We start from the raw sequence: 18,743 nt of genomic DNA on the forward strand, positions 1-18,743 counted from the left end.
TCAGATGTAGTAATAGATCCTTGACCTTTTTCAAGTTACTATATTTCCAGAACATCTACCTGCACTGTTAATTAGGTCACCGAAGTAACAGAAGCTATCAATTACATTTTGAGAGCCTTTTGAGCATTTGAAAGAATTTAATGGATGCTCCCACTGTTAAGAACTCTCGTGCTAATTGTGAAGTCCCTGTTGTCAGTCAGCCCTTCTGTGATCCCATAGTGCACATTGGACACACATTACTGATAACCTAAAGTATCAATACAATTCTTGTACTCTATTTCTGACAAGTAATGACAGCACACACTAAACTGCCTCGATATGTTTGCAAAAGATTTGAACTAACAACTGATGTTGTAACAAACTTCTACTTCTAAATGTAAACAATACTGACAGATCTTTTAGATCTTTCCTGTAACTGGACCTGGACACAATGCAGCAATGGATTATGGACTGGCAACTCAAGCTGGCTGTGGACAAGTGTACCACCATGCATTTTAGGAAGAAAAACCCAGCATCCACATACTCCCTCCACAACACTAATATCAAGAAATCTTCTTGTGAAAGTGACCTGGGCATTACTATCAGCAGTGATTTGTACTGGACAAAGTACATCTCTAAAATTATCAAGCAGGTCAAAGGTGTCTTGGCATCACTCTGCAAGACCTTTGTCAGCTGCTCTCCAGCTTTCTATTTAAGGCTTATATGGCTATGGTGCAGCTACACTTGGAATTGGCATTACCAGCCTGGAACACCTATCTTACTCAGAACATTGACCTCCTGGAAACTATTCAAAGATGTGCAACCAAACAAATACCCTCCATCAGGCATCTACCATACTCTGAATGTCTTGCTTCCCTGGGAATGGATACATTGAAGCTCCGATGTATGACAACTGACTTAGTAAACACCCACAAGATTATTAACCATCATGCCAACAACCACCATGAGCACCTTTCTGAGCTCCGTGTGTCTAACACACGTTGACATGTCTACAAAGTCAGAAAACAGCACAGCTCCCATGACTTTCAGAAACATTTTTTCACACTTAGAGTTGCTGACGTATGGAACAAACTACCTGCATGCATCACTTGCTAGTTGCAGAGACATTGCATCCTTTAAAACTCCATGCTTCCTGAAATTCGCCAATGCTACACCTGATATCCCACCCCACTCCATATATTACAACTCTTTCCTTCTTTTGTACATAATTCTATGTACTGTACATGAACCTTTGATAAGTTGTAGTGCACCTGAGCACTATACACAATAATTTCATTATTATTATTATGTCTTATCTCTTAAACATTACCTAATCTACTGCTTTACAGAATTACAGAACAGGGAAGATACATATCACTTAACACAAATATAACATGTCATCTATTACAAATATATAAAACCTATCAAAAGTTGCCATATAAAATGTGCACAAGGCTGAAGGAAAATACTTAGAGGAACATTCATCATCATCGTTATCATTTAATGTCCCCTTTTCTATACTGACATGAGTAGGACAGTTTGAGAGAGGAACCAATGAGCCAGAGGGCTGCACCAAGTTCCAATGTCTTCTTTGGCATGGTTTGTAGTAAATACAACATGAATGTGTCTCACACATGTAATGCAGTGAGTTGAAAACTTTGACTAACTGAAGTAATCGGTCATTTGTAGAGAGAAATAGAACTGTGCTGGAGTAAACAATACAAATTGTATTAGGTGTGAATAAGAGACTAACTTTACTGAAACTAGATTTCAACTTTTGACTGTTTGACTTTCACACACACAAATATAACATTATAATTAAATAATAGACAAATATGTTTTCAGCTCATACTATGACATTTCTATTGTATCAACTTTTCATTATGCTAAAAGCAGTTGGGAATTTAGGGTATGTGTGTCAGACGTGCTGATATATTATACTGATAACCAGCCCATAACATCTTTTTTAAAAACTTACCTAGACTGTCAAGTAGGTACGACTGGGTAATGCTAAAATGATTAAATGTTTAGTCCGAATTATTTGCACACTAGCTGTTTGAAAAGGTTTTAAATAATGTTGTTATCAAAAAAAAAAAATAATTATAATAATATACATTTTTTAAAAATTAGTTTATAAGGAAATTTGAACTTATCGCTGTTGTACAACAATAAACTAGTCTTCTTAATCACTTACAACTGCTTTTTGAAATGAGATGGACAATTTATTTCTAGTTTTATATCAGCAGCAAGTCCTCTCAACTTATTAGAGAAAACAACATTGCCAATTTTTCAATGTTTGATCATACGCCTGCTCACTTAAGTTACAGTAAGAGATAAAAACATCATTTTTACATTTGTTTGTCCATGATGGTATGGGTTGGACAAGACTTATTGATATAGTATTCTGCAGCCAGATGTCTTCCTGTCACTAACCCTTGCCTGTTTTGAAAGCAAAGTAGTTTTATTCCAATGATCTTCATACATTGAAACTGCCAGGCTATAGGACATATTGTTTAACCCTTTCGGTACTGTATTTATTTTGAGATGCTCGGTGTTTCTTTCAATTAATTTTAAATATAACAAAAAACTTAGTAAAATAACTTAGTCATCATTAAGCTAGTGTTAGCAACAGAAATTGTGATTAAGGTTTCGTGGAAGATTTTAATTCAAAACTTATGCAAACAAGAGGCAGTTTCAGCTGGGTTGGTATCAAAAGGGTTAAAGATGATGTAAACCTATTACCACTGAAATAAACATTCATGCACACCCACACAGTTTCCTTCTACTAATTTCACTCACAAAGCATGAGACCAATGCTCTAGAAGACACTTGCTAGAAAGTACTGACAGCACAGTAGGATAGAACCTGAAACCACATCGTTACAAAGTGAACTTTGTTACCACAAAACCATGTCTGTTTCTATTAATTCATACACCTATACCAAAACTGACTTCTTTCTTGTATGCCATTGCCACCAGTTCTATAATTATTTCAACCATTTTCACATAGGCTTGCTTTCTCACATATAAGTAAGCATGTTTATGTTCATTATTTTAGGGTAGCATGTATCATAAACATTGAGAAACCACTTAGACTGTTAATTATAGGATGATGTTAGGCATCAAAACCGTGTGCTAAACATTTTATGTCTTCATACTCAAGATGATGTAACTGTGAGCTGCTTCTGTTTCTTCTATTAGCTTGATAGCATAAGTGTGTTAAGGTAAGCTAACTAGGACAACTTAATAACATGTTAAACTGATAATAAAAATGTCTAATGTTAAGATAAAATATATTTTTCAACTATTAATCTTAATCTTTAAACTGTAAATTTATAATATTTACATTTACACTACTTTTCAATTAGTTAAATCACTATTCATCATCAAGTACTCTTAAATATATACATTGAACAGATAGGGATATGAATTTGGAATCTTTATTTCTAAAACAAGGATAGTAACATCTTTATTTGCAAACTACATGCACCAGTATAAGTTACAGACATGTACTGTACAGATAAGGTTAATAGTTTAAAATAAAATTATCTTGATAACAATTATGAGTGCCAAGTCTTATATGTATGACTTAAAAACAAAAGCCATATGAAAAATTATACAAAATAATACTAAGTCATCTGTAAGATGTTTGACATTGATACAAATAATAAATGCAATGTTCAGAGGATATTTCTGTTATACTATTTTACTATTAAAAAAAAAATTATACTGCATTTAAAATAAAAGATAAATTTGTCCATGAAATAGTAAAGTGAAGCAGTAAATATATGAATTCATCATGATCATTTAATGTATTCCATGCTTGCATGAGTCATATGGAATTCATTGAGGTGATTTTCTATAGCTTGATGCCCATCATGTTGCCAACCTTCACCTGTTTCCAAGCAAAGTAATATTTCCCCATGGCTAGACATGTTTTTCACAGAAGACTGAAAACAAAACCACATTGTTCATTTACAACCATCACGTGATAGCAAAACAAAGGTACACACACACACATGTATGTAGCAGGCTTCTTCCAGTTTCTATCTCCCAAATCCACTCACAAGGTTTTAGTCAGTCCAATACTAAAATAGAAGAAACTTTGTCCGAGGTACCACACAGTGGAACTGAACCAAAAACCAGATGACTGGCAAGTAAGCTTCTCAACCACACATTATTTACTTTGAAGCAAATTTCACACTGCGGCATCTATTGACACTGAGAGAAACAAAGAAGTTGTTTCACACAAAGTGTGTTGATATAAATAAAACAGGAATGTGAATTTATGAGAACAGAGATGTATTATAATCACTAAATATCATCAATGTCATTGCTTTCATTACCACCACTGCTACTATTGCCACCTCCAGCATAATCATCATTAACATTTACTATATGTACATATCTTTCTTACATGCAGGTATTAGAATAATCTCTGATATTTCTCCAGTCAGAATTAGATTTCAGAGATATATTCTAACTGTTTCCCATCAAGATGTTGTTGCCCTGATTACCACCAACAATAGCAGATGGTATTCAATGCACACAGCAAAGAAACCATATGGTACTTCATCTACTCCAGTCATGAACAGCACACAAAACCATCAAAGTTACTATAAATGTTAGTCCTAACAATCTGATGATCAAACTACAAATATATCTTGTCCTGGTGGTGGTGGGCGGTCATTACACCAATAATTACACACACATTGGTTCAATATCGCTTCTTTACTGTTAGTTAATTGGTTAGATGTGGAGGTGTAATGGCCCAGTGGTTAGGGCAGCGGACTCGCAGTTGTAGAATCACGGTTTCAATTCCCAGACCGGGAGTTGTGAGTGTTTATTGAGCGAAAACACCTAAAGCTCCACGAGGCTCCAGCAGGGGGGGGGGGGCGATCCCTGCTGTACTCTTTCGCCAAAACTTTCTCTCACTCTTTCTTCCGTTGGCCTGCTCACTTAGCCAGTGAGGTGGCATCATTTGAAGGCTAAAACAATGCGAAGCGCATTGTGACCAGCGATGTGTAATAACATCTGATAGCCCGGTTGATCACATGATCACGTGATATATATATATATATATATATATATATATATAATATATATATATATATACACACATATATATATATGTCATTTTGCATCCACTTTTCAAACTGACTTGGAATGAATCCCTATCGTCAGTGTCAACACATTCAAAGGAACTGCTTACATAGATGGTTTGGAGGACATCTTGCCTTTTTGGAATGATTTCTATGACTGAATGTCCTTCCTGACATCAATCAATTAGTGTAAGGAATAGTGTTTTTTTTTTTAATGGTACCAACATTTGAGTGGTAGCCATGTCCTTGACGAGACTTGATGTGCCCTTGACAAGAGGTCAATACTCACTCTCCTATATAGAGTGAAAATGATGAATGATGACAGTATGAACAATACGTGATGAGAAGAGTGGTGATAGATGGGTGAGTGATAGGGGTACTCTGTATTCCAAGACATACATACATTGTATGTAGTGTGACTCAGAGAATAGAGCAATGACAGGGGAAGAGCCAAGATACCTGCATGAGCAAGAGGAAGATGGCAATTAAATGAGTGGGGTGATGACAGGCGGTGAGGAGGGTGAAGAAAGAGTGTATTCAGCACAATATGTCTAATGTGGTCTCTTATACTAGAAGGAAAGGAAAGGTTGAGTGACGGTAGGGAAATAGAAAGTAAAAGGACCCATACCAACAGATAGCATGACTGAGGGTTAAGATATATATAATATAGAGAAAGTCATTGATTGCATTCACTTGTTTTTATGTCCATTTTTCTATATTAGCATGGGTTAGATGAATGTACTATCAAAGTACTGCTTTACAGCACACACCCCTCCTGATGCTAATCTTTTGTTTTGCACTTGTTTCAGTCATTAGACTTTGGCCATGCTGGGGCAGCACCTTGAATTTTAGTCAAACAAATCAACCCCAGTACTTACTCCCTTTTTGTTTATTTTTAAGCCTGGTACTTATTCCATCAGTCTCTTTTGCTGAACTACTAAGTTATGGGTATGTAAACACACCCACATCAGTTATCCAGCAGTAGCAGGGGACAAACACAGATGCAAATACACACACACATATATATATATATGATAGGTTTCTTTCAGTTTCTGTTTAGCAAATCCATTCACAAAGTTTTGGTCAGCTCGAGGTTATAATACAAAACACTTGCCCAAAGTACCACACAGTGGATTGAACCTGAAACTACATATTTAAAAAGCCCTGAAAGTGTTCCTTACAGCTAAAAAAAAAAAACAAAAAAAAAAACCCCCAGCCAATTCAATATTTATTGTTCAGAATAATGTAGAGGAGTAACAGAAACAACTGAAAATTAGACACTTAGCATTTAGTTCAATTCCTCTAACCTTCTGTCTTCCAATCTTCCTTATATTCTTGCAGAATGGATAAAATATTCTTTGACATATATAAACAGACATAAGTGTGGTAATGGGTGCAGGTTTGACTTTGTGGTTAAGAAGCTTACTTCCCAGCCATGTGGTCTTGAGTTTAGTTCCTCTATAGCCTTGTACTGACTACAACCTTGTGAGCAGATTTAGTGACTGGATGTTGAAGAAGACCTATTATGTACATATGTGTGTTTTTGTGTAGCTTTTGTCTTCACATCATGTGATGTTGCTCATCGCCTGTCTTCCAGGGTGAAATATTACAAGCAATAAAATGATGATGAGAGTTGGTAATGAATTTTGTTTGATGAATCATCATCATCATCATTTGATGTCTGTTTTCCTGGGGAGCTGCACCAGGTTTCAATCTGATTTGGTATCCAGTAGTAGAAACCATACCAAATCAAATTGAAACATGATGCAGCTCCCCAGCTTACCAGTTTTCAGTCAAACCATCTAACCCATGGAAAACGGATGTTAAATGATGATGATGATGATGATGAATTTCAAAAACATGGAAAAGTGGATGTTAAATGATGACAATATCATATAATACTGGGACCAATTTTGACTGATAGATCTAATATGCAACCTAGTTTAACACAACCACATAGTCCTTGAGTGCCTTTAGTTTTCTTGTGAGTCTTCAGGGCTAAATCTTGGATGATCAGTAAAGAACATAGGCACTCCCTACCTCCACTATTTATCATCATTATCATTTAACATCCTGGCATGGACTGTATTGTGCCCTACAAACTATTTTGACAGGGTTTCTACAGCTGGATTACTTTCCTAATATCAACCACTTTACAACATGTATTGAGTACTTTAATCATGCTACCAGTAGTAGTGAGATCACCATGCAGCTTGCAAAATTACAAACACCAAGAGAGACAGCTTTATGCAAGTATATGAAGGATTAAAGTATGAGAAGGGGCCAGAATAGAACAGCTCTTGTAGAAGGGCCACATGACTACTCACATTTTGGAAGAGGTGTGAAGGTGATCAGGATGGAGTGGGGAAAAGATAAAAAATAATAGTGGTGAGGCATCACCCTCAAGATAGGAGATGGGTAAAAGCAAAAAGTGACAAAGAATCAGGATTATTGGTAGGTGGAGGTTGCAGGGGTGTACAGGAAAGTGAAATGGGGAATGAGTGAGCATAATGAATGAGGAACAGGTATTTAGTGGATGGTAAGTAGGACAGGTAGGGAAGAGTTGGAGTAGGTAACAACTGTAAAGATTGGGTGGGGTTGAGGAGTGGATATAATCAATGGTGAATGAAGGATGGGGTTGAGGTGACCAATAATGATGGAGTGGGAGGTCATCATTTTAGAAATATACAAAATTTTTTTTAGAAATCAACAAAACTACTTCACCAAATCTGTGGTCATATGTCAATGTAGAAAATGAAGTTATAAATTAAAATACATATAAATCAATGGTGAAACTAACACCAATCATGAAAACTTTTAAACAAAGCAACCAGTCTTGCTCTGTTTTTAGATCAGTTTTTTTTTTCTTTTGAAAAGTGGGGAATGAAAATTGAATTAAATCACAAAAAGAGATCTATACAATTTATTTATATACAAATTCTATCATGTTGTTAGCCTACATCAAATAGCAACTAACGCCATTGTGCTTAAGGACATTGTCAGAATATAAATGACCTTGCATGTTCTAAAAGCAACAATCTTCCATGAAATTTCAGATAGCTTATTTGTGAAATCAGTTAAGTTAGACTGAGAAAGAATGAAGAACAGGAAAAAGCAGATGATTGCTGTTACTGTTCCATGAGTGAGTTGTATGAGTAAGGGGTGCAAATAGTCAGTCAGTCAGTTCAAACAGTACAGAGATTGTTGTTACATCAGCAAAAGAAACTAAGGATGCAGCTCGGCAGTGTGCCAATAATTTCTGAATGTTGATATCTGAAGTTTGTTGTTGCTGTTGCTTAGCTCCAGGTCAGCTGTGTGTGAGCAAATGCACATGATAAAAGGCAAACTATCCAGGAACATCAGGTTTTAATTTTTCAAGCACCTTGAAGAGTTTAGTTGAACAAATTTGAACTTATTTTCAAGTCTAGTACTTGTTCAGTTGGTCTCTTCAACCAAACCACAAAATTACAAGGGTTTAAACAAACCATACCAGTTGTTAAGTGGAGGCAGTGGACAAACACACATATATGACAGGCATCTTTCACTTCCTATGTAGCAAATTCACTCACAAGGCTTTGGTCAGCCTGTAGCTATAGTAGAAAACACTTGTCCAACATGGTACACAGTGGGACTGAACCTGGAACTATGTGGTTGGGAAGCAAGCTTCTTACCACACTGTCACGTAAATTAATTTATATTCATTTAAAATTCAATGCTTCTTAGGATGAGAGAAAGAAGAGAAGGAGAAAGAGAAAATGTGTTTTGTATGCTGATGTCTGAAGGTGAGAAGAGCAAAAAGTATTATATCAAATGTTAGAAAATTATATTTTTACTTAGTTAAATTGAAATATATACATCCACCCCCACCTCACCCCAACATATATATGGCATACCTACACAAGTGTGACCCCCCACTGACTTTCAGAAAAATGGATATTTTTTCATCAAATTTTCTTCAAATACACTTCAGATGGTGTAGATTCTGTAAATGGTGGAATTCATTGTGAAAAAAGTTTTTAAGAGTGGAGAAAGAAGTTTCGGATAATTCATACGGGTCGGTTTTGTTTTCTCATAACTTTCTGAAAAATGAATATATTTTTATATAAAAATTTTCTACAAGTAACTGTCAGATGGAATGGATTACGATTACATCGGAATTTAATATGGTAAAAAAATAAAATAGAAATGGTGGCCGCGCGCATACATACATACCAATATACATCACAAGTTTTTCGAAATTTCAGGTTTCATTTTGTAGGTGTATGTGGTGTGGTGTCACTATCTACGTATGTGCGCCCACCAATTTTGTTTTGTTTTTTCCATATTAAATTCCGATATAATTATAATCAACGGTTAAATGTAAACATTAACCTAACCTACATATTCTGAAAAGTATGTGTACAAAATTTCATTAGAAAATGCCCAATTTTAAAAGTTATGAGGAAACAAAGCCGACTCCTGTGCATTTTCCGAAACTCCTCTCCTCATCCTCGGAAAAACTTTTTTACAGCAAATTCCGATATAATCGATATCTTCCTAATCTGAAGTGTAGTTGTAGAAAATTTCGTCAAAAAAATATCATATTTCTGAAAGTTATGAGGCTACACAGTCGGGTGGGTGCACACTTGTGTAGGTATGCCACATCTACCACGCTATCTAAATATATTCACTCTTGGCCCCTTTGCTGGGGGTATATTTATGTTAGGTTATCATTGAGTGGACGACCTTCAAAGCATGACATAAGGTGACTATAGATTGGCGTCTGTCAAAACATTTCGGATAAACACCCGCTTTTTGTTGTGGTTTAGCTCCAGGTTAATCAAAGGCATTCCAGTCGTGACCATTCTATATTTTTCCCCAGGAGTAGAATCCCAGGACCAAATAATCTAACATCTTTTTTTCTTTTTTGTTCTCCAAGAAGTGTTTAGAGACCGGGTAGGAGATTTTTTTTTTAATTTACAGCGGCTAAGAAGTAAATAAATATCAAAAAATATATATTAAATTTGTAATTTTATGTCTACATAAATAAAAGGAAATATGAAATCCCAATTCTCTCTCTCTCTCTGTATATATAATTGTTTACATCGTGAAGATGCGGGTTCGTATCCTGCGAGTAGCCTTCGATCTTTTATCTGTTGAAGTGATGTTTTTTTAATCCAGTATATAAGTATATTACACGCAATTATTTATAGATAATACCCACTTCTCACTTGGAGATTCACCCTTCAAAAATATTTCATGTAGTTTCTTTTCCTTCACCACATGGAACATTTTTTTTTTTAAATTTCCGAAAGATAGTAAAAGGAAGCTAATTTATTTGAATAAATTATATGTGTGTGTGTGTGTGTTTGTATGTATTCAATGTTGTTTTATTACTTGGTGTATCTCATCGTTTAATAAAGTTTGGGAAGTCGCTGTTTTAATTAAAATAAAAACAAACTACAATTTACGAAAGTGACTGAACGGAGCGAAAATTCAAAAGGGAAAAAAAGAATCTGAAGAGATCAGTTCCTATCAACACTTTCACTAACGATAGTAATAGATTTCTCACATAGCATTTGTAATACAAATCAAATTAATTAATAGATACGCTCGAGATATCTTAGGTAAAGAGAATGTATTGAGAGTGACTTGAAGCAGAAAAAACATTTAAACTATTCCGGCCGCTTCACCACCATCAACAGCAACTGACCGGAATGAAAGAGATATCACACGCACCTGATATATTCCAGTAAAAAAAAAGTTGGTTTTCATCAAAATATACATTATATTTATCTAAAATTTTCAATTCACATACTAGGTTATACTTTCTTCTCTATTTTCCCTTGATTTTTTTTATAAGACTTTAAACAGAATCACGATTAGGAGCGGCGTTGTGAAATAACAAGATATGATACATGCATAAGGTCAGAAGCTGTTGCAAGATACGAATGGAACAGGAGAATTATTTTCAATGACAAAGCTGAATGTTGATCTTAGATTAATTTACGACTATTCTAAATGCAATCATCTGGCTAATCGAAACAGAAAATGTGAACTTATTACCTGCGATAAAGCAAAAGCGAGTCGGTTGACTTTGAGAAACAGGCGAGAAGCCATCTTTCTAGTATAATGACCTTGCACTGAAGTCAACGAGATTGATTCAACGCTGCGCATGCGCTTAAGTCTTTTCTCATTTCCCCGCAAACCCGGCTCTGTTTAACCACAGGTGTCATGACAGAAGCCTCTAGGTGGTCGCTTGATCTGTTAGAAATAGCAGTGAAATCTTCCACTTTTCAAACTATTATCTTTCATGATAATAATAAAAAACCAGAATGGACGCATGGCTAATATGGTTCTAGGTTTCCTACGTCCTTGCACACAGAAAAAAGATGGTCACGGCTGGAATGCCTTTGATCATACGTTTGCTTGATTAGGACTAACCTGGAGTTAAAGGATTAAACAACACCTGAATAGTCACAGTCAACGAGGATGCGTCTGCCTCTATGTGGTCACTCAATTTGCAAAAAATAGCAGCCAAATTTTCCACAAATCACAATTATTGTCTTAAAAGAGATATCCTGGATAATGTAGTCATTGGTTTATCGCGCATAAGAAAAATTGGGGATGATCACGGTTGGGGTGTCTTTGATGATGAAGTTGATCAACGAGGGCTCATCTGCAGTTAAACAGCAGCATCAACACAACAATCAATATGCTTTTATGTGGCCAATCTATCTGCTAGAAATAGCAACGAAATCTCCCATACATTGCAATCTATTGTATTGAAAATAGTGGTGTGGATAACATGATTTGGGGTTCCCTGCATACAGACAGAAAAAATGGGATGGCTACGGTTGGAATACCCTTGATTATAAGTTTGCTGATCTCGAGATAAAAACAATAACAATAACTGTTCAATGGTCATAGAAATAATAATGGCCTTATTACATAGTGTGCCCAAGTCATCATCATCATCGTTTAACGTCCGCTTTCCATGCTAGCATGGGTTGGACGGTTCAACTGGGGTCTGGGAAGCCAGAAGGCTGCACCAGGCCCAGTCTGATCTGGCAGTGTTTCTACAGCTGGATGCCCTTCCTAACGCCAACCATTCCGTGAGTGTAGTGGGAGCTTTTTACATGCCACCGGCACAGGTGCCAGATGAGGCTGGCAATGGCCACGAAAGGATGGTGCGTTTTACGTGCCACCGGCACAGAAGTGTACAACAATTATCATTTCTCCTATATACTCAAGAGTTGTAGTGCTCAGGTGCACTACAGCTCATTAGAAAAGTATAAAAGAGGGCACAGAACTCAGCAACAACTCAAGTAAAGAAAGTCAGCAATGATAACTGAAAGATCTGGTCACTATAAGTATCAAAGAAACACACCTACACCGATACAGAATATAGCTAAAAGTCTTCACAAACCTAATAAATGCCAAGCCTCAGTCTCCGATCACCTTTCCAAGAGAACACGACAATCAACAATAGTCACAACTGCATCTCATTAACTAGACTTCCTATTCAAAGCTAGAAATACTTCAACCACAAGCAGTTGCTCACTTTGCAATGTACAAATATGATCCTTACTAGAGTACTGCTCGCATCTAAGATGGAGTAGCTACAATGCACTCTAGTATTCTAGATCAAACTCTAAACTGTCATAAAAGTCCTTAAACTCATTAATATATTACAGCCTCTAACACATAGTGTTTTAGCATGGATACCACCAAAACATGAGGTAAACACTGCATTTCCTGGAAAAATTCAAAGGCAGAAAATTCTTCAGACAAAGCAGAAAGCTCTTGAGATGGGATCACCAATAAACTCAGTGTTTATGGAACAAGAGGGGTGCAAAATTTAAGAAGCAACTTGTTGGAATATACATGTCTGTGAGGAGACATAAACAAGAATAACAAAAATCTACTATACCAAAAGAACTGGTAAGGCATACATTACAAGTGTTCTATGAAGAGAACATAAGATTGCTGCATAATTCAACATGAATGTGAAACAACATTAAACATCGCATAAGGTAAATGAAGGTTTCTCGAGGAATGCTAAGTCATATTCACTTAGTGAGTTTACATATGTGAGGGTGAATTATGATGTTGTTGTCAGCATTAGATGCAGTAAGAGCTAGTTGCAGCAATATTGGCAGTGATGAATTTCATTGTGTCATAACATGGAGAAGGCAAGCAATAACTTCCTGGTAGCAAGCTAAGCGGAGATAAACTGACCTATTTAAGGAAATTGCTAGGCTCCACAAAGATATGGAAGGTTTTTCCGCCAAGAGAACATGTGATCCATTTGAACACACCAGGTAGTTTGGCATAATTATTTAAGGGACAAATTGTGCCTAAAAACTAACCAATCAGAGCAAATGGTTAAAAAAATGATCTTCATAGCTAAGTGTTCTCTGCTATGTCCAAACAACAACTATAAATAAAAGGGAGAGAGAATAGTTTGTCATTTATGCTTTTGTCAATCCATTCTGCTACAGTGTCTTTCAATCTCTTCTACTGCTACAACAAAAACTCCATCTCCTTTAAACAACAAACTGTGTATCACTTCTGCACCCAGTTTCCTCTCATCCATTAACCCTATAGCATTTAAACCAGCCATATCCAGCCAAAATATTCTACTTGTTTTATATTCAGGCCAGCTAGATCTGGCTTCTCATACCTTACCTTACCATGTCATTCTAAAAATACTCTATTACATCATCAAAATCTCAAAGCTATGAGATAATGAATGATAAGTTTAAAACAGTATGAATAAGCGTTACATTTACTGAATAATCTGAGTGCTAAAAGGTTAAAGCCTGTAGTGATGCTACTGTGTAAGGTTCAGCGCGCATGCGCAGAATGGGACTACTTCCGGGTGGCCACCGGAAGTCTTCCCCATGCGCATGTGCGGGAAACTGACCCCTAAGGCCCAGTCAACTCGATCACTCTCTCTGGCCATTTCAGCCCTCGTGAACAGACGTGCATTTGGTAGTCTCTGATAACTACGCCGACTTAGCTGCGGACGACATCGAATCACTTCAACCAACCAACAAGAAGCTGTACAACAGATTCGGCTGTCGTTTTCCCTTCAGAAATACGTACACCATCACGAATAATAAACGACACTGCTGTCTTTCCCAGATAACCTGACTTCGTCTGTTATATTTAACTAAATTGAATGTGACGGGATCGGATCGACACCCCTTCAGTGATACCGATTCCAGATCCTGTTACAATTGGTGACCCCAAGTAAAAAAAAAAAAAAAGAACAGAAGACGCAGCGAACAGGTTTTGCCAGTTAGAGCACTGAACACTCAGTTTTCACTTTCATTTTTCTTTTCCTTTCAGGACGGCGAAGGTGCGTACAAACAAAAGTTTTATTCATCGAACTCAGTACACTGAAAAAAAAAAAAGAAACAAGCACACATTATTTTTTTTTCTTTTCTGTACCTTTTGTTTTTCCTTTGTGCACACACACACTTATTCTTTACTACCCACGAGGTTCACACACACACACACACCAGTACACAAAACACGATTTTTGATTTGCTTTGTTAGTTCCACGTGTTCTCCACTTCTCGTTCATACCTTCTGCCCCTTTCTGACAAACATGGCTGCATCAGGTTTGCCTTCATTCACAGGGGATGCGGGTCTGTGGCTTGCCCAGGTGGAGTCGCATTTTGCCGCACATGCCGTTCCTCCACAGCAGCAGTTGCATCTGCTATATTCGAGTTTGCCTTCCCGACTCGCCACATCGGTCAGGGATCTCATAATGAGTCCCCACCCTGACGCCACATATGCGTCAGTAAAGGCCGAAATCCTCCGCCACAACATGCGGTCGGAGGAGAGTCAATTCAATGAGCTGATGGCCGACGAACAGTTGGGGGACAGGACTCCATCCCAGTTCCTGCGCACCTAAAGGAGCTAAGCGGCAACACAGCAGACGCGCCACTCTTACGGAAGATATTCTTCTCCAGGCTGCCTGCCCACGTGCAGACAATGTTGGCCACGGCACTGGAGTCTGTGTCAGTAGACCAGATTTCCACGATGGCCGACAAAATATTAGAATTTTCGGGACCATCTCCATCGCGGGGCCTGTACGCATGTACAGAGCCCCCTCGGACACCTTCTCCGACGAAAAATTCATTAGCCGAGAAGATCGATGCGCTTACGCAGCGAATCGATGATCTGTGCCGTGCGATCGGGCGCCAACCTCGCAGTCGTAGTTGCAGTGGCTCTGTTTCCCGTAGTCGGAGTGACTCTATTTCTTGTTCCAGCTGGTGCTGGTACCATTCAAAGTATGCCGAAAAGGCAGAACGGTGTACCCAGCCGTGCACTTTCCAGCCCTCGGGAAACTAAATCCGGAGGAGGTGAGCACGTCACCTTCTTCCTTCTCATTTCCCAAAAATCGTACGTTCATTGTAAAAGATCTGGTGTCGAAGAAATTCTTCATGGTGGACACCGGCTCTTGTTGCAGCATCTGGCCCCTTCGTCTGACTGCAGACAAGCCCAAGCGCTCTTCAATTGTCTTGCATGCCATTGACTCGTCTCCCATAACCACCTTCGGTCAGATTTCGCTGCGCCTCAACCTTCATCGAGATTTTCAATGGGTTTTCGTCATCGCTGACATCCCGCATCCTATTCTCGGCGCTGATTTCTTGGATAGGTTTAATCTATTGGTGGATGTCAGGCGTCGGAGGCTTGATAGCACGACGTCGCTCTCTACGCCGACTGAGAGTTCCACCAATGCGGTCCTTAGCCCGACATTCTTTGTTGCCACCTATGGAGACGCTTTTCACTCTCTTTTGGCTTCATTTCCGGAGCTAGTGGACATTGCCTTTCAACCGGAAAAGCCTACCCACTCGACACTCCATTTTATCACCACCACTGGGCCGCCTGTATTTTCGCGCCCACGGCGCCTTGCGCCTGACCGACTGAAAATGGCTAGGGCCAAGTTTGAGCACATGCTTCAACTTGGCCTTATACGCCCCTCCACCAGCCCATGGGCGTCTCCCCTTCATTTGGCGCAAAAGGGTGAGTCTGATTTTCGCCCGGTAGGAGACTATCGACGCCTCAATGCCGTAACACTAGCCGAAAGATATCCAATCAGAAATCTACAGGACTTTACGGCAAATCTCCATGGTTGTACCATTTTTTCGAAGGTCGACCTTATACGCGCGTACCATCAAATACCGGTCAACCCAGCCGACGTTCCGAAAACTGCAATCACTACCCCTTTTGGGTGTTTTGAGTTTTTGTATATGAGTTTCGGTTTGCGGAATGCTACTAGCACTTTCCAGCGTTTCATTGATGAGGTTGTCTGCGGTCTTGATTTTGTGTTTGCCTATGTCGATGATATACTCATTGCGAGCGACACACGTGAAAATCATCTCCAGCACCTTTCTCAGCTTTTTCAGCGTCTTCGCGCTTATAGTATACGTATAAATCCCGATAAGTGTGTTTTCGGACGCTCTTCTCTAGATTTTCTAGGCCATCATATTGATTCGAGTGGAATCAGCCCCCTGTCGTCAAAGGTCGATGCCATTCAACGCATCGCACCCCCCACTTCCTTGCGCCAGCTCAGGCATTATCTAGGGATGATCAATTTCTACAGACGTTTTATTCCCGGTTGTGCAGATAAGCTACTTCCTCTCACCAGGCTATTAAAGAACACTCCTAGAAAGGACGGTCAAGTCACCCTCTCTGTTGAGGCACTGACAGCCTTTGAGTCCATTAAGAAGGAGCTGGCTTCTGTTTCTTTGCTTGCACATCCGGTTCCTGGTGCTTCTCTCTCTTTGACTGTAGACGCATCGGACACTGCGATTGGCGCTGTGTTACAACACACAGTGGATGATCATATTCGACCTCTGACTTTCTTTTCCCGCCAACTGCAACCAGCTGAACGACGATACAGCACCTTTGATCGTGAGCTCCTAGCGATCTATCTATCGGTTCGTCATTTCCAGCATCAACTCGAAGGGCGAGATTTTGTGATCTATACGGATCACAAGCCCCTTACGTTTGCCCTGTGTTCAAAAACGGACAAACTCTCGCCTCGTGCTTTCCGGCACCTGGATTTTATCTCTCAATTCACTAGTAACATTCGACACATACCTGGAAAAGAGAACGTTCCTGCTGACGCTCTCTCTCACCTTCAAGTCTGCGCCCTTTTGTCTCCTGCTGCTATCGACTTAACTGCCATCTCGCAGGAGCAGCCACCTTTGGCGTCGTTAGACTTAACTTCTCCCAAGTTCTCCTGTTGCCAGTTTTCCTACCTTCCGCTTCCGTCAGCCGAAGGCACCATTCTCTGTGATACTTCCACTGGTTCTCCCAGGCCACTCGTGCCTGAGAATCATCAACGCTCTGTGTTTGAAGCACTGCACTCCTTATCACTTCCTGGCATTGCTGCCACCCTTAAGCTGATCACTGCTCGGTTTTTCTGGCCGAATATGCGTCGCACTATTACTTCTTGGACATGCACCTGCTCCAAGTGTCAACGGTCCAAGATTCAACGGCACGTTCGTGCCCCGCTTGGACATTTTCCCCCAACGGAGGCCCGTTTTCGCCATGTCCATATCGATCTGGTTGGACCATGGCCTGTGAGTCGCGGGTTTTCTTATCTGTTAACTTGTGTCGATCGTTTCTCCCGCTGGCCAGAAGCCATTCCGATAGCAGACATTTCTGCTGAGACTGTTGCGCGAGGCTTCGTTTCAAACTGGATTTCCCGTTTCGGAGTCCCGTCCAGATTGACTACTGATCGTGGACGTCAGTTTGAAGCTTCGCTATTTCGCGAATTGTCGCGCATTTTAGGTGTGCATCATATCCACACTACCAGCTATCATCCAGCGTCTAATGGATTAGTTGAACGGTTCCATAGACAGCTCAAGGCCGCTCTTCGTGCCTCTTCAGATCCACAGTCCTGGATTGAATTTCTGCCAATTGTGCTTCTCCGTTGTCGGACTGCTGTCAAGGCAGACCTGGGGTTTTCTTCTGCAGAGCTACTGTATGGTACCACACTGACATTGCCTGGTACGATGTTGGTGCCAGACACTTCCCAGCCCCATGATCCGGCGACCTATGTCGCCAGACTGCGTTCATATTTCTCGAATCTTCCACCCGTGGTTCCCAGGAAACAATCTCCACCATCCCATCTCCCACCGGATATGGACACTTGGTCGCATGTTTTTGTTTGGGACGACTCTGTCAAGGGACCACTTGTTTCTCCCTATAAAGGACCTTTCCGTGTGCTTTCTCGCACACCTAAGGTTTTCACTATTGAAATAAATAGTCATTCGGAGACCGTTTCCGTGGACGACTGAAGAAAGCATACTTTGAGACGTCTTCATCTTTTGATGACAACCTTGCCACACCCACCTATGCACCTTTAACAACACCTTCACCTGCAAAAACACCTTCACCTGCACAAATACTTTTGCCTTCACCGGCTCCTACAACACCACCTTCGCCGTCAACGGGTGCCCCGAGCACACCGTATATTACAAGATCGGGCAGAACAGTGCATTGGCCCAAGAAACTTTCAAAGACAATTTATCTTTAACTTTCTTTCAAATTTCTTGTTTTTGTATGATATTATGTACCAAATCTTCTGGGGGATCGGCAAGCCATCTGTTTTTCTGCAGCACCACTACAAATTTTCTTGTTTTCGTACTTCCGC

The 18,743-nt window shown here is 39.4% G+C and overlaps 1 protein-coding gene across 1 annotated transcript in view; it reads right to left on the reverse strand.

Annotated features, from left to right (window-relative positions):
- Positions 1-11,243, reverse strand: part of LOC115209061 (isocitrate dehydrogenase [NAD] subunit alpha, mitochondrial) — a 33,368-nt gene extending 22,125 nt beyond the window's left edge. The window contains exon 1 of the mRNA XM_029777136.2: positions 11,126-11,243. Within this exon, the coding sequence (XP_029632996.2) occupies positions 11,126-11,236 (111 nt within the window). The 5' untranslated portion in view covers positions 11,237-11,243. The remainder of the gene's footprint in view (positions 1-11,125) is intronic.
- Between the last annotated feature and the right edge of the window lie 7,500 nt (positions 11,244-18,743).

The sequence above is a fragment of the Octopus sinensis genome, linkage group LG3 (assembly GCF_006345805.1).
Source record: "Octopus sinensis linkage group LG3, ASM634580v1, whole genome shotgun sequence".
Classification (NCBI taxonomy): domain Eukaryota; kingdom Metazoa; phylum Mollusca; class Cephalopoda; order Octopoda; family Octopodidae; genus Octopus; species Octopus sinensis.